Below are 16,821 nucleotides of genomic sequence, written 5' to 3' on the forward strand. Positions count from 1 at the left end.
TTGACAGATACAGCAACAGGAGATGGACCTTCTAGAGGGGATGTTCTGACCATAGCCTTCAGAGCCATCTATCTTTGACAAGACTTTTTTTTTTTCTTCTTTTTTACAGCATCTTGTAAACTAACATCCTTGTCAAGCTTCTGTTACGTTAATCCTGAACTGTCCACTAGAGCAGAAAAGCTATGTCAGCCTATTCTTGTTTACTGTTGCAGACATGAGTTATCCAGGAGAAGTCAAAGTTATGAGTGTACTTGCATAGAAGGACATGTTATCCTACAGATGAAATTCCCATCCATGAGATTTCTAGGAAGAGTATCTGTGACTGTGGTCAAGTCAAACAAACACATGCAGATGACAGTGCCTTCCACTAGAAATAAGATATATTGCAGCTTCAGTGTTCCTTTTTTTTTTTTTCAATATCCTTGTACAGTGTCCATTCCATTTAAGATGTTAATTTTCTGTCACTAGACAGATAATTTCTTTCCATGAAGGATAAGAAATGTAAACACTCACTTAAATTGAAGGAATGATAGACCTTATTAACATCTTAATAAGAACAGTTTAACTCTATTTATGGGTTACAGTAAATTTTTAGCTCATCAGTCAAGTCTATGTTACCTTAAAATAGAAGTTGTAATTCAAAGCAAGGCAGATGGATGTCTGGTATGTCTGTCAAAGCTTGAAGTTTACCTGCCTAAATCTAGATGAGGCAAGTTCTTCTGATTATGCCCTGACAGTCTGTTATTGGACTCAGTTATTTTCAGGAACTTTTCACAACAGTTCTATTCTGATTCTTGAGTAATGCTAAGTCATGCTCCGTGTAACACATGCTTCCCTTGGCTTGTTTCAGATGAACTACCTTGTCATTGAAGAAAACGTGGACAATGATCCCTGCAGGTTTGCTCTAATGAGCCGAGAAACATCTGAGAGAGTCATTTTACAGGCAGCTAATCCAGAAATTCAGCAGGCTTGGGTACAGGACATCAACCAGGTCCTGGACACACAAAGGGATTTCCTAAATGGTATGTACATGGGCTTTGCACTTTTTCCCAAACAGTAACACTAAGTGGGACTCAAAATCTTTGCATCTTTGGTCACTCTGGGCAAAAAACATTCAGCAACTTCTTGTTCATATGGAAAATCCCATGGAGAAAATGAGAGCCCAGTCTGCCTGTCATTAAGAACTGGGTCAAGTGCTGTCCACAGAGTACATGTGAAAGAGGCCTCATAAGGCATCAGCTGGTCTTTGAAAAGGGACCAGCTCAGTGACACTGTGCAGAGGTCTCCTGGTAACCCCAGGAGCTGTGCATCAACAAGGGCCTGTTGAAAGTGTCAGTTTTGCTTTAGGAAGATATTTGGGGTGGTTTGAAATTGTATTTCAAATTAAATCTCTGTTTTTATTAAAAACAAAAACAAAAACAAACAGCACACACATGATCAGCAAAAATGGACTTTGAAATACAGAGGAATCAAATTCAATTAATAAGGAACCAGGACTGGAGGGAAAAAATAAAACTGGTAGCTCTTTTTGTCTGTTGTTGGAAGCGACAAAGCAGGAAGAAGCCTCCAAAATTGTTTTGTACTATTCATGTCAGAACGTGTTTTTTTTTTTAATTGAGCTACATTAAAAAAACATTTTATATTTAAAAAACCTTAATAAATGATTGCTATAGTGATACTTGCTAGCTTGAATCAAAATGTTTTGGCTTGGCACAGTGTGTTCACGTTTTTGATTTGGGGTGTTCTATTTTGTGGGTTTTTTTGTTGCAAAATCTGAAGAATTTCTTTCAATTCACATCCAAACAAAGCTTCTCTTTTCTTCAGTGTGGAGTTTTTATAGGTTTTGGTTTTGGTTTTCTAATTTCAATTTAACACAGTTTTACTTCTCAAAACTTTTTCTACTGTAGTATCTTTGCGGCCCTTACGTAGCCTGTCTTCCAGCATGGTATTTGATGGGTTAGGAGGGTAATCTTCATTATCTCTAAAGCTAGAAGTAAAAGTAGATTTATATTAAAACACAAGCTGAAGGATTTGCTTTAAACCTATAAATAAGATCCAAGAAAATGGTATTGTATCCAGACAAGCTTGTCCAGTCTAGAACAATTTAAGTGGCTTTTAGGGTGTAATCTCTATGAGGCTGACTAATCTTTAAATACATTCTTTAGCTTTCCGTTTCTTTAAAGTGGATGTTTTCTGTCTTTAAAATCATATTAAACTAACACTGAGCCAATGCTGCATAAACTAAATAACAATATATTCCCTGTGCATTCTTGTTCAAGCTGTGCCTGATTTTTTGATTTGTTTAGGAAAGCCCTAACAAATAAGGAACTGTGTGCAAAGCACAGTATCTGCATACTCAGTTCATACATGTGAAATGTGGTGCAATTACACTGTAATATTCAAGCTTTCCATATTTTTCTTTGGGATAAGAAAAGCTGCTAAGCTTAAGAAACAGACTGTGCACAAAATGATTGGCTATAGTGAATGTTCTCTCCTTTAGCTTTTAAGAAGCAAGCTGTAAAGAAAGTATGACACCGATGGATGCACTTCATATAAAAAATGCCATTGATCTGTGACTTTTTAATCATGCTTTATGAGTTTTTCCTGTGAGAGCAAGTACATGGACATTAATTTTTGCCAGGAGCCTGTGAGAATATTAACAGATGTTGAACAGGAGGTGGGAAGCCAGACACCCCTCTCTTAGCTAACTGGAATTAGTAGCCACAAGTGGACAAGTGTCCTTTAAAAGCAGTGGATAGCATCAATTGTTTCAAGATAGAGACATTCTCCTTCAGGTCTTATTGCTAAAGACCTTGCAGCCTAATCTGCTGCATATTCTAGTGAAATGTCATTGTTGAAACCACTGCCAAACATGTCCCTAACCTTCCTCCTCCTTGGTGGCTGGTCTGCAGCAGGACCAAAGCATTTTCAGTGGCAGCTGAGGTAAGCAAGTGAAATGGGTTATATCTGTGGCATAAACTTGAGTCACTGCTTGGGCTTTTGAGCCAGCAGTCCTTCAGATTGCTACAGGTCTCTGTTAAAACATCTGTCCTTTTGAGGAAAAAAGCAATCTGGCCTCCTTGACTTGTTTTAGTCTCTTGTTCTTCTGTTCTTAAGTGGTTTCTTGTTGGACGAGCCCTGCCTTTCTCTGGAAGGGGAGCATATTGTGTGGTACTGAGCCTTTCTGTTTGTCTTTCCTTTTCCTCTTGTTGGGAAAGACATTCTTTCTGTTGTGGTTCCCCGGCTGGGCTGATGCTGTGACACTGTGTCCTCCTGTCTGCCTCTTGCTAGACGAGTCTCTCTGCATTCCAGTAGGTTTAGTCTGGTGCATGTACACAGACAGTATTAACTGCCCATAAATCAGCCACTGAAGCCACATGACATGTAGAAAGCAAACCCATAGGTCTGGGGATGGGAGTCTGAGCCTAGTAAATCTGTCTCTTTCCTATTCCACATAAGTCCTAGCCCTTGTCCCTTCTCCTCCAAATTTATCACATTCTTCATTTTTTCACCATCTGGCGTTTTTATCCTTCTTTGCCCAGTGTGAGCTCTATCTATGCCTACAAAAGATACTCTCACAAGCAGAGTCTTTTGTAAGGCTTGTGAAGCTGTTTGGTGTTGCTTGTGGCTGTTTTCTGGAGTGGTTTGGGCTGCTGGGATTAATATCATTGTACCATCTAAATTTCCTCACTTGTTGATCATCTCCAGTGATTTCTTTGAACCAAATCAGTTAATATAGAAAATCCATAGGGAAACTAGTTCCAACGCATCGTATTTGAAGAGAATTTAGTAGTCAAGCTCTCTTGGGAATATACAGATGAGACTTATGGGTCTTGATCCGTATTTCCTGATGATAAACAAAAATTACTGTAAATACGCTGTGAGTCTCCTATTCAGACTTTCATTTATTTTTATTACAGGTTATTTTTATGGTGTTTCATTTGTGCAATTTCAAAGACAATGAATCAGCTATGTGTGCTGTAAATGGCAAATATTTTAGAGCACTCTTCAGTTCATGCACAGTACAGTGCAACATGCTTGCATTCTGTCTGGCCATGAATGCGCCCTGTGCTTCCATGGGTGGCATTTTATGTGCCTGTTTGTTTTGCAACTACTGTGTCTGTTCTGATTGAGTCACCCCATGCACTCTCTATATCCCTTTGCAATGTCACTGGAAATGTATAGCTAATTCTTGTCTTCTTTTGCAGCACTGCAGTCTCCCATAGAGTACCAACGCAAAGAAAGTAGCACAGCAGTGCTGAGGCCCCAGGCTGGTAGGGTCGCTCAGCCCAACAGCAGACCCTATTCTTCTGTTCCAGTAGGGTCTGAGAAGCCTTTGAAGGCTACAAGCCGTAACCCATCTCTCCCACCCCTGAAGATATCTACCTCCAATGGCAGTACAGGGTATGAACAGCCCGGAGACAAGTATGAACAAAGCAAGGTACTGAACTCATCTGATAAAACATGATCTAATTGCCCGCTTCTCATACCACAGACTATCTGTGAAGTTAGCTCTAATTGTCAAGTCAACAGCAATCAAGAGACTGAAGCAATGATATGAAATGTGGTTTGAAATTGAATGCAGACTGTGGAAGTTCTGGTATTCAGGCAGTTGGCTCTTTAGCTGGAAAGCTGAAACAGAGCCTGCCCCTGAAGAGCTGAACCCAAGAGTTTTTCACAGTACTGTATTTGCAGACCTGCTAAACTGAATTTCCATTTGCAATACTGGCAATAGTAATATCCAGGCTTCCCTAATATCCATTAACCACCCATTCCTGAAGAGGTCTACTCTGATGGTTTAAATAGTTCATATCGCAGAGTGCCAAATGAAGGTTGTAATTCAGATGTGTGTGCCTTACTCTGGACACAGTTCACAGAAGCCACCAAAAAGTCAGTCTGGCAGTATTTAGACACAGCTGTTGGCTGATATTGACCAAAGCCACCTTCCAGTAAGAATTATATTTAAGAATATGAAGTATGTAGTATTTTGGCTTCTAACATGAGCCTTCATGGGTTTTCCCCCCACATTTGGTTCTGTGCAGATACCAGAACACAGCTTGGTACTATGCTGCTGGAATAGCTACGAAATCTAATAGGAAGCAGGAAACTGGTTTCTGTCAGATTTGTGTTAATCCTTAAAATCTTTCTCTACCCATACAAATTACTGTAGAATCATAGAATCAGTAAGTTTGAAAAGACCACTAAAATCACCAAGTCCAGCCATCAGCCCATGCCAACCATGCCCACTAACCATGTTCTTCAATGCCTCATCTCCATGGTTCTTGAACACCTCCAGGGATGGTGACTCACCACCTCCCTGGGCAGACCGTTCCACTGCATCACCACTCCTTCTCAGAAGAAATTTTTCTTAATATCTAACCTGAACACTATCAGATGATTTGTATTTTCTTCCCTGGTGCAGTTAGGCTCTGAATGAAGTGCCGTGATTACTGCCAGAAAAGGCAGGTTCCTCACTGCCACCTTGTCACCACGTTTCTGTTGTGTCCATTTTCACAGACTGATTTGGGAGGGTGCAATGGAACCTCTTCCATGGTGGTGATTAAAGATTACTATGCTCTGAAGGAGGATGAGATCTGTGTGAATCAAGGAGAGGTGGTTCAGATCCTTGCTATCAACCAGCAGAACATGTTCCTGGTGTACCAGCCTGCAAACGACCACTCTCCAGCTGCTGAAGGATGGATCCCTGGCAATATCTTGGCTCCCCTCACTAAATCCACTGCAGATAATAGCGACGGAAGCATCAAGTAAGTGCCATGTTGACTTCGCTGGGAGCACTGTGTGGATGTTTTTGAGGAAAAAATAAAAATAAAAATAAATCCAAATGGTAGGGAGTTCCTGCTGATTTTTATCTACAGTGCCATTGGAGCAAGCTGAGTGGTCAATCTGCAGCGTCGGGCAGCCATGGTGGATAGCTCGGGTTCTGCTTATTTACATTATGTGGGGTTTTGTTTATCCTTTGGAGAGAAATAAAACCATAGTTGGTTAAAGACGTATTTTGTGTTACACCATTTTACACCAACATGGACCTGCTTGGACTGGACTTATATTTATGTTATATTAAGTTACTAATCTATATATGGGTTATAACAGCATCTGGCAAAAAATAATCAGGCCCTGTGTTGGACTGAGATTCACTTCTCTAAGAGGAGAGATTTTGTTGTCTATGGCAATTTTCTTGTACAGCTTGTATCTTTTTGTTTGTTTGTTTGGTTTGTTCTTTTTTTTCTGTTCGCAGTTTCTTTTGTAAAATATTTTTTGGTTTGCAAGACCCCTATACAAATACATTCCTGTATAAAGTATTTTGCACTATTTAAAAAAAAAGAAGAAAGAAACAAACTCATACTGATGAAGTCAGGTTGTGCAATATAATGGATAGTCGCAATGTTCATCATTGTACCTGTCATGTAACTAATTTTAAATGTACTATTTTAAATATGTAAAATAAATCTTCACCATGAGCATGTTTTAATGAGGTAAAAGAACTAGTTTGACCCTTTTTTGTTTTGGTTTTATTTGATTTTTTGTTGTTGTTATTTTGTTTTGTTTATAACTTTTTGTTGCTTATTTAACAAATGTGTGGATATATATTTTTCTTTCTTGATTTTTAGAAATTTGTCAGTCTGAAATGCAAGAAAGTGGTTTTTTGGTATTAAATACTGAAGGTACAACCCTCTTTTCAAGTAATACCGACTGATTTCTTTTAACAACTAGAACAACTACATGGTAATGCATGATGTGTGCTGCAAATTCTGTTGTCTTCCACGAGTGCCCCGAAGCACAGAATTGAATATGAAGAAAGATTTTGTGGCAGTTTCACTAAAAATAATAATTTGAAATCTGCTGATATTTTGGCCAAGAAAAAAGAGTGGCTCGACCCACGAGTCAGTGATCTCAGGCATACAACTGAATGCTACTATGAATGGCACGCTAAGCCAGAGGAATTGCTCAGCACGTCTCTTGCATGTGTGCCACAGCCATTCCTGAGTTCCTCCTACAACCAAGCTCTGCAAACATGTGCCTTTACATTCACCCCCAGCACCAGGTTCCTAGTGAAGACTTTTTTTCCATGGCAGCTGTACAGTCAAATTCTGTGATATGTATGAATTGGGGCCAGGAAGGCTTACCAGAATTGAAAGGCACATGCATTGCATTTCTCTCTTTCTCACTGCAGTGACACTTAAAGACACTTAAAATCATGTTTGCAGATTCAAAGAACTAAAACAACCCTGAAACAAAAAGATGTTTGACTAACTTTCTACTATAAGTCATACAGGTAAAAAATTACCTGGAGCAGATGTTATCTTCAGCTCCATCTAATCTGCCACATTACGTGGACTTATAAGTAATAAAACTGTTTCTTCTGTTGACAAATACTGTACACAAAATATGTGGTAGATGCAATTGTGCTGGCATCATGATAGGCGAAGGTCAGGAAGTCCATCAGCCAGGACTTCAATCACTCTTGACTCAACTGGATCTTAAAGGACAGTATCACAGTCTCGAAGTGTTGGATAACTTCCCCTGCTCTGCGCACCTAATTTGGACTTCCTCCAGAAATGCCCAAACACCAGGCAGCACCTACTGGCCAGGATGTGCAGGACATGTTGGTGCTCCTTGTGCCAAAACACAACTGCCCATGCCAGCTGTTAACACCACACAAACACAGTACGAACCATTTTAGTCTTGTGTCAGTGCAGCCAGTTGTTGGGAGAACATTAATTTTACTTTCCTAAAAATGAGCTATTGCACAGTGTCAATCAGGTGCTGGAATACAACAAAAATAAGCTTATGAAATGGCCACAGAATTCTTGGGGGTACATCAGCTGTGTGGGGCATCCTTTGAGTCCTACCTTGCTAACATACTGCATTTTATTGGCATCGCAGGTGGTCGTTGGATTACATGCAACTTGCTTTGTAAAATGTATCAAGGTACTGTAGACATGACATGTGCCAAACATTGGGCTTAAAACATGCAAATCAAATTTGCATGACTTAAAGGTGGGCAGATGCTTTGAACCTGGATTCCAGCTCATCACACTGCTGTTTTGAGAGCTTTCTGCTTTGGACAACATAACCCTTCCCAAATCCTCCCCAACTGCTCACAATTTAAACCAAATGAAATTCATATTGAGAAGTGTTTTTTCTTTTTTTTTTCTTTTTTTTTGTGTCTGCTTTGACATGCAATTTCTGTTGTCAACACAGCATTGCTCTTACAAAGGGTGACGTGGTCTTTTTTCTTTTTTTCCAAGAGTAAAGTTGTAGGTGCAGTAATGAGGGGTGAAAAATGTACTGCAAATCATATCTGCTGTGGTGCTAGCCAAAAAGCATGGACTGATTGACATCCTCCCTCTCTAAACTGGCAAAATCAATTATTATACTAATGGGAAATTCTTGGTCTTGAGAGGCATAGCAGAGCTTGTCATTCTAGGGAATGACTTATCTCTTGGAAAGTTAATGATGTAGCTCCTATCTTTTGAGCTATTCATGTTCTGAGAAACATGTAGAGAAAGATACCTTGAATTTCTTAAAAATTTTAATTTGCTCTACTATGTGATCTATCAAAACAGTTCTTATTTATTTGCATTCATTTGACTGCCTTAACCAACAAGATTGAGGACTAAATTGATCTTTAACCTGTAGCAAAAATAAAAAAATTCTGTTTGTGGCAATGCAATACAAAATCTTGAAACCAGATGACCAAATTCTAGTTGCCTGCTTCCACCATGGTATTTTTTTTTCCTGGTCCATGCATCTACACAGCAAGTGTGGCACAACATCTGCTTTGCAAAACTGTTTGGTTTGTTTTTTAACTTCAACTCTCATTGCTAAAATAGAGATAGGCATATTGCCAGTGGCTTTCACCTTCTAGGGAATTGCAGTAATCGCAAACATGGATGCTGGTTCCCCTTTCCAAATCCTTCCTTCCTACTATGATTTGCCATTTGATTGCTGCGTTTTTTGGTACAACAGGAAGTCATGTTCATGGCATACCCTGCGCATGAGAAAGCGGGCGGAAAAGGAGAGCAGTGGCAAAAATGAAGCCAATGGGCCACGTAAATCCAAGGATATTCTGGGGAACAAAGTCTCTGTTAAAGTGAGTAAGGCCATCTGAAAGCTGTGTGCCGCTCTCCTGCTTCCCATCATTTTCACCCCCTATAGCATCCTCTCCTGAGAGAGGGAGGGAGTGGCAACTTGGGGTTTGGTGGGTTTTTTTTCCCCACTTCAGTTATCTTTTTTTCCTTTTGTTTTTGTTTTTGTTTTTTTTTAGTATTCGTTTTAGCAGGATTTTTGCATGCAAGATAAAATGCAGCCTTTGTTTTTCATTTTCTTTTTCTTGGCATCCCTCATGCAAGTAAGTAATCTTCATTAAACAAACAAAAGCTATTTATGAGGTTAAATAACTGCTCTTAACATTGAGAAAACAGTGTCTGATCTACCTCTGATCTGTCCCAGTCTGCAGCTGCATCAGAGCACCTGCAGCCACCGGGTGAAACGATGGTCTTATTGACACTGACAAGTTTTCCTTAGGCCAAAATTTCCCCGCAGGTTACAGTAAGGGATTCTCAACCTTGAGATGCGTAAGATATTTGCTCAGGGGAGATGGTCTCAATGACCTTTTTACTTCCACATTATCAGACAGGGAAGAGATGCTGACTCAATCTTGCCAGGAGAGGGTTTTGTCTGTGTGTCCATTTGTGTCCGTGTCTGTCTCTCTCTCTGAGATCTCCCAGTAGGGAAAAGGTTGAGAACGGTGGGGTTAAGCTCCATCTTCTGCTCTGGGTACCTGACTACTGTGCTTCAACTCAGAGGATCCGTCCCTATAACCCGACCATGAGGCCTGCTCAGGACTAATGTGGGGGCCTTCCCTCCCAACAGAGGCAAGCAAACGCTTGTTGTGGTTCTGACACAACCAAAGATTCAGGAAAGCACTTGAGCATGTACTATGGATCCACCCCCTTCCAGGAGAGCCCGTGATTAAGTGTTTTCCTTTCTGGAGGCTTTCTGTCACGTCTGCCTAGTGAAACAGAGATAGCATGTGCAAAGGCCACTACAGGCCACCCGCCCCTCGCACCCAGGGCCGGTCTCAGGGCAGCAGTAGCTGCTGCATGGTGGTCACAGTGCTTCTGCTGCTTCCCTGCTGCTGTGCTGCCAGAACAACCTGCAGCATCACTGCCTCTTCTTTGCCAAAGCATGTCTTTGCCTTTTCTTCCCTTGTTTTGTTGGTTTGGTTTGGAGTTGGGTTTTTTCTGTGGAACATTTCCTTTCCTGTTACCCATTCCCATGCTCACAGCTCCTGTGCTGCTCTGCCCTGTCTAACCAATCTCTCCACTAATCTCTTGTTTTGTTTCTTCCTCTTCATGCTGCCAAACAAGGAGACAAACAGCTCAGAGGAGTCAGAGTGTGATGACCTTGACCCCAATACTAGCATGGAGGTAGAGACGATCATCTTTGTCATTATTATTTCCATTAACATGTGCCTGTTTTGAAATACCTTTGTTGAAAGGGGAGCTGGTGGGTCTGCATCTCTCATGGACATACCTGCCAATTAAATATGAGTCACACAGAGCACCAGTTCTGGTTTTACCAGACCGTGAACTAGAGTTTGGGCTGCCTTTGTGATAGCAGCAATGGAGGAAGTTGAGGAACAAGTTCTTGCTGAGCTGGAGGCTGCCCACAGTCACTGCTTCCCATCTAAGAAGCAATGTTGAATGCAGTGATGGTGCTTGCATGTTGACTACCAAGAAATGTAGTAGCTTTCTGTATTAAAAACACTTGTCTTGACAGCACGTGCTGAGCTGCTAGTCAGACCCGCATTGTGAATTACTGGAGCAAATGTTGCACCACGTCTAGATCAGAAATGACAAAGTTTATTTTTTCGCCTAGTAGATTATGTCAATAAATAATGGGAAACTGCATTTCTTTAAAGATACTGAAAGGGTTTGGTAAAATGAGTTGCGTTAATATGCTTGTATTATAGACAAGACTAATGCAGCTATGGTGACCCAGTTTGTGATGCATTACGCTATTTTTTCCAGCGTGAAGCCACTGATTCCAGTGGAGTGACTGAAATGCACCTTATTGAGAGTCAGAAGGAGCTTTAAGTCATGAGAACTGGTTCTTCTCAATTAAAATGTTGCGGAGCCCACTTTTCTTTATACAGTGACCACACTAAGCACTTGTGTACATTGTACCAAGGCTTATTCCATGAGACCTTTGTGATTTTGTAGAGATAGAGATAGTAGGGCAAGTCATTGGCAAACAGGGATGTCACATCTGCAGGATGCTCTTAGTCTCATTGGCAAACAGAGATGTCACATCTGCAGGATGCTCTTAGCCAGATTGTACTACAAAAATCCCACAGAAGAAAGCTGATCTTCCTCCTGGAGGAGGAATAGAAAAGTGTTTTGGGATGCACCACCTAAGCTTTTAACCTGAAGGCTCTCTTCTATTTTAATTGTGTCAATAAATACATCTTTGCAAAGGGGATGTTTACTAACGGAAAGCCTTTGACCCAGCTAACATGCTTGATGCTGAATGGTGCTTATCACTAATACTGCATTATTCTCAGGAGTATCTTTGTGCTTTCCAATAGCGTTTTGCCAATCACGGGTAACAACTGGAAGCATATGTTATTTGTTATGAGGCAGTGTACATTTACTGTGCATAAACCTGTGTAAGCTTTAGGTTGTTGGAAATTGTTCTATGGAGCAAAAAAAATCAGCTAAGATAGGTAGAGAGGTGACATACAGAGCTAGGTGAGGATCACTGTTCCTTTTGCAGAGGTTTTCTGTGTTTTGACTTTGCTGAATAGGAGGAAAAGCTCAGATGTCTTAAAATTATCAGTAGAGGGTACCTATGGCCTCAAGCTGTTTGCGTACAGTCAGCTCTTCATACTCCACACCTGGCTTGCCTTGTGACACTTCTGTGGGCTGTGGGAATGCTGATGCAGAGCTCTGTCCTGGCCCAACCACCACTGTTCAGAGGTGCACGCAGCCCTGCCCAGGTCATGAAGGTGTTGGTCACAATTACTGTAGCCTTGGGTGGGTTACCTGGCCTCCTTTATAGCCTATCACCCCTGACATGCTGATATCTTCCTGTCATACATGAAAACATGCACCCAGTGCTAGAATAAAGAAAGCTACCTCTGAATACAAAGCAGCCATATTAATTACTTAGAAATATCAGTACGTTTTACCTCCAGTCTATTCCCTGTGTGAGAAGCCAGAAAGCTAGTCATATCTATGAAGTCCCTTTGACTTCCACCTTTACTTGCTCTTTGTAAAACATATCTGTTCAGTAGATTCCAAGTTATTGAAGTAGTTTGTTTTGTTTTATGGGAAAATACAGAAAGAAAGAAATATGGAGAACACACAGTAAGAGCAGGAAGCTGGAACTGAGTGGCTGTTTTCAAAGGACTAAAATGCTCTTGCTGTATTTTTGCCTACACAGGGACCTGCTGGCCCTGGAGAACTTTCCATTCGTTGTAATTTGGAATAGGAACTGCATCTCTTGTTGGCTGTTTCTGTTCTCTGAGTTTATCAATATGCAATGAAAACAAATATGAATGGAAATGAAATATAGTTCCTATTGTTTCAGAAAACAGAAGGTGCAAGCAGGCCTGTTGGGCACGTGGAATGTAGGAGCAGACATTCACAGAGTAGCTGTAGCCATGTGAGGGATAGGAGTAACCTATATTTAAAGCAGATCAGACAGTCCATTTGCGCGTCTATAAGCTAATTGCACAGGAACAGGCAGTTCCTCTTCTGGGAAGAAGGTGCGTGCCCCTGTGAATCAGCCTACAGCTCCACACCCACGGCTGGGGTCCTGGACACTGACGTGAATGTCACACAGCTCTGTGTCGTAACACTCTGTGGGGTTTCGATATTGCTGGGGAGGTCACAAGCCACCTGTGCAGCTCCCATAAAGCCCTCTCTCTTTGCTCAGAGCAGCCGTGCTCCTGTCCCGCTGCCCTTACAGGGCAGGGATGCTGAGACAGAGGGCAGGTGGTTCATTAGGTGCCAAGTCTGCTGGCAGCACTGCTACTGCAGTTCAGCTTTTCAAAGAGGAAGTAGTGATCTGCTTCATCTGCAGGTAGATGGTAGAGTGCTATATAACTTAGTGCCTGGGACACACAGTAGCCTTCAAAACCAGAGACACCCCACATCTAGCAGCTCCACAGCAGGAGCCTGTCATGGGGAAGAGGATGGATGCATGTGCCACTCTCAATGATACTTGAAAAGACATGGCATTCAGGTGGAGTCCTTGGTGGCTGGTAAAAAGGCAATGCCATACCCATTTTTAAGAGAGGCGGAAAGGCTGACCTGGGAAACTACCAGCCTGTTAGCCTCACCTCTGTGCCAAGGAAGACCATGGAGCAGGTCCTTCTGGAAGCTAAGGCACATGAAAGAGAGAGAGGTGATACAGGATAACCAGCATGAGCTTCACCATGGGCAAATCCTGCCCGACCAACCTACCAACTTTCTATGATGGTGTAACTGCATCAGTGGACAAGGAAAGAGTCACTTGATGTCATCTGTCTGGACTTCAGTAAGGCCTTTGACGCAGTTCTCCTGTTCATTGCAGGGAGCTGCACCAGATGATCTTCAAAGATCCCTTCCAACTCAAACCTATGATTATGTGTGACATGGTCAACATCTCTCATGTCAGTCTCAAAATCAGCTGAGCCCATCTATGCTGATGGATGGCTCCCCACCAAAGAGGCTGAAAGCCCTGATGCCATTTATTTCTTAAACTACTTCATCAGATATCATTCTCATTTTAAGTTAATTTTCTTTTTGGTGGCACCTACCCACATGTAGGATGATCCTTATTTGCTCTTCTTGTCAAGAGATTTCTCTTGTATGGAGGGGAAGCTTGTATCCCTCCAAAATCCCCACAGTAAAAGTTGACCAAGTCAGGGAGAGACTTTCATACAAATTGCAGTTGGTTTAATTCTCCGATAGCCCTTTTTTCTGAGAGTCATTAATTTGTTGGTTTTGTGTTGTTTTTTATTTTAAGAGAAGGAGAATGGTGTATGCTGCTGACTGCTACCAGCACAAGCAAATGAGTCAATATTTTATTTTAACTCAGCGAACAAGAAGTGCCATGAAGTGTTTACAAAATGCTGAGCTGCTTCCCTTGGAGTAAACATGCCCTCTGCTGTTTAGCTGAAGCATGGATCTTGTTATGAAGGGTTTGGTTGGCAGCCCAGCCTTACAGATCAGGAAAAGTGGGGAAAAAATAAGTGATGCATTCGATCGTTTTGGAGGCATTTGGCATCCTCTTGCCTAAAGGCCTTAATTTTGTCTAAGCTTACAGGAGGTGAAAGCTGAGATACGGCTGTGGGGTGTCCTTAGGCAGCATTTTATCAGTTAACAGCTGAAGTTTTATCAAAGGAAATCTAAATATTACCCCAAGACTCTTCCAGTGTCATCTAAAAGCAGTAATTTTTCTTCTACGATATTCCATTGTTATGGCAATAGGAAAAAAAAACACATTGGTAAGGCAATTATTTTAAACAATTGTGCCTTGAAAATTATTTAAAATGTAGCATTATTTATTTATAGATATATCTAATTTATATATCACTGTAGCTGTATCTTCTAATGGTTACTTTAGAGCTATGAAATTAATGTAAAGTTTTAAGAGTGTTTATTTCTCCTAGTCTCTAATCCTACCAGGACAGAACTCAGTGAATAATAAGGGAATTTAATGCATGCTGCAGGCAAGGCAGGAGAGAGCTGCAGGATATGTATGTGTATTCCAGAAAGGAAGATCTATGTGCAAATGAGCTGATGCTTCGGGCTACTAATCTGATAAATAGATGGTCTCATTTAGGGACAAGTGGCAAGTGATGGTTTTTAGATGGATATCTCCATCCAGAGCAACTGCTTTTTCTTCCTTTGTAGTGCCATGTGAATGCTGTAACTTAATCAGGAGTGTTGTCTCCCCTTTCCCTCCCCACAGGTGGAAAAATGTTTTTCTTCATCCAGTGCCCTCTTACACCGTGTTTTCTTTTTGCTCATGGGGTCCTGGTCCCCACTGAGCAACAGTTGCAGGAGAAGGGCTCACAGCAGGGGTGATGGATGGCACACAGGAGGCCATCAGTGTGCTGGTTGTATGAGGACTATAGAAATAGTTCTCAAAGTCCTCTCTACGGATGCAAAGGGGGGGAGGGGGGAAAGGGTTCCTTCCAGGATGCTGGGAGTGAATGTTTGAATCTCAGTGCCAATGGAAAGTATGATTCCATGGAAAATAATGCCCCTGTGTGAGCAACGAGTCCGTGTTGTGCCTTAGTGTTCTGATATTGATAGGGTAAATGGAGCTTGAGGTCTCAGTGCTGGTACCAGAGGTTATCCTGTAGCTATGAAGAAGGGCTGTGATGCTGAAACAGATCTGAATGTAGTCCAGTATCTCCTTGATGTCACCCCAAGTCACTCACCTTGGAAAACTGTTTTTAACTCCCCAAAATAAACATGCATCTTGAAAATGCATCTGCATGTTTGAAGGCTTGCTGCTTCTGCTTTGTGGCCTCTTTTCTTGCCCACTGCAATAACTCCCATCAGCTTTAGCAAACCATGAATTAGGTCACTGCTTTATTGGCAACTTCCAAACCTGCTCCGAAATAGATAGTAACAAAGAAATTTGAGGTGAGATAAACCACAGTGGTATTTATTCTGCTTGATATTTATACCTGCTAATGAGGCTAAAACTAAGCTAAAACTTAAAATATAGTACACCATTACATGGTTAGATTTGCAAGTAGAGAGTAGAGTTGCATGTGAGAACTTAGTGCTGTTGTCTTTGTTATCCCCCACCTTTTCTTCCAGGATTAGCATGATGTAATTGATGTATGTAGGCCATGGTGAGATGCTGGCTTTTCAAGTCTTGGCTAATTTGATCAATTAACTGGTTTGACAAAATAACTCTGAGTCATCCAATCCTAAGTACCAATTAGAAAGTTTCCACCAGCCCTTTGATGCAAGTGACGTTTTACTCACAATAAGCCATGGGATGTTGCAGAACTGATATGAAAAGAGGCTTGTATTTTTGTTTTAGCCCTTTACCTTTTTTTTCTCTCCTGAAGCTGAGCAGGAGCTCCCCAGAGCTGGTTAGTGGCCAACACGCAGGTGAGGTGCCCAGGTGCATGGTGCTGCAGGTGGGTCTGGAGCTGGGCACACGGAGCACAAACCACATCCAGGTAGATAACAGTCAATGGCTTGAGCATCACCTAAGCAAAGAGAAAGCACAATCCACCTCCCTACTGCTGTGCCTGCTACCTGTGATGCAGCTGACACAAAGTATGCATTACAGCCTTACAAAAAATGTGGCTTTTGTTTTCTTTTCCAACCATGCACTGGCTTGCTCAGTTGTCACCAGAGCTTGCTGTGTTTGCCAGTTGTTAGAGACTGTTCATACCCACTGGTCAGCGTGTCTGCAGTTCTGGGTCAGCCTCACCATGTTACCTCATGAAACCAAATGTCTCTTTGTAATGGTCCAGAAAAATAATAATTTCTTTATATGTACTATTTCTTTGTATTTTTCAGATAATCAACCCCAATTTCATTCAAGAAGGTGAGTTAAAGACAGCTGTGCATTGAGTTGCCCGGAGGGTTGAGCCAGCAGCTGAGATCTATTACCAGGGAGCCTCATGCTTCCGCCACATCATCAGTCACAGCAAAGACAGCTCTCCATCAGTGGGCAGGGGAAGTGGTCCCTGCTTGCTGATGGGCTCAGAGAGTCTGAAATGATGACTGTCCCTAAACCTGCCCCTCCAATACACACACTTGCACCCAGCCT

General features: G+C 41.7%; 1 protein-coding gene across 2 annotated transcripts in view; it reads left to right on the top strand.

Annotated features, from left to right (window-relative positions):
• Positions 1-16,821, top strand: part of LOC104909225 (kalirin-like) — a 64,214-nt gene that overhangs the window by 35,101 nt on the left and 12,292 nt on the right. The window contains exons 13-18 of one of the 2 annotated variants that reach the window (XM_031554229.1): positions 851-1,022; positions 4,209-4,441; positions 5,518-5,765; positions 8,992-9,115; positions 10,395-10,454; positions 16,569-16,596. In XM_031554229.1, coding sequence (XP_031410089.1) covers positions 851-1,022; positions 4,209-4,441; positions 5,518-5,765; positions 8,992-9,115; positions 10,395-10,454; positions 16,569-16,596 — 865 coding nt within the window. Of the gene's footprint in view, positions 1-850; positions 1,023-4,208; positions 4,442-5,517; positions 6,706-8,991; positions 9,116-10,394; positions 10,455-16,568; positions 16,597-16,821 lie in introns of those variants that run through there. The other variant, XM_019617230.1, reaches the window with a different exon arrangement.

The sequence above is a fragment of the Meleagris gallopavo genome, chromosome 7 (assembly GCF_000146605.3).
Source record: "Meleagris gallopavo isolate NT-WF06-2002-E0010 breed Aviagen turkey brand Nicholas breeding stock chromosome 7, Turkey_5.1, whole genome shotgun sequence".
In the NCBI taxonomy this organism is placed as follows: Eukaryota; Metazoa; Chordata; class Aves; order Galliformes; family Phasianidae; genus Meleagris; species Meleagris gallopavo.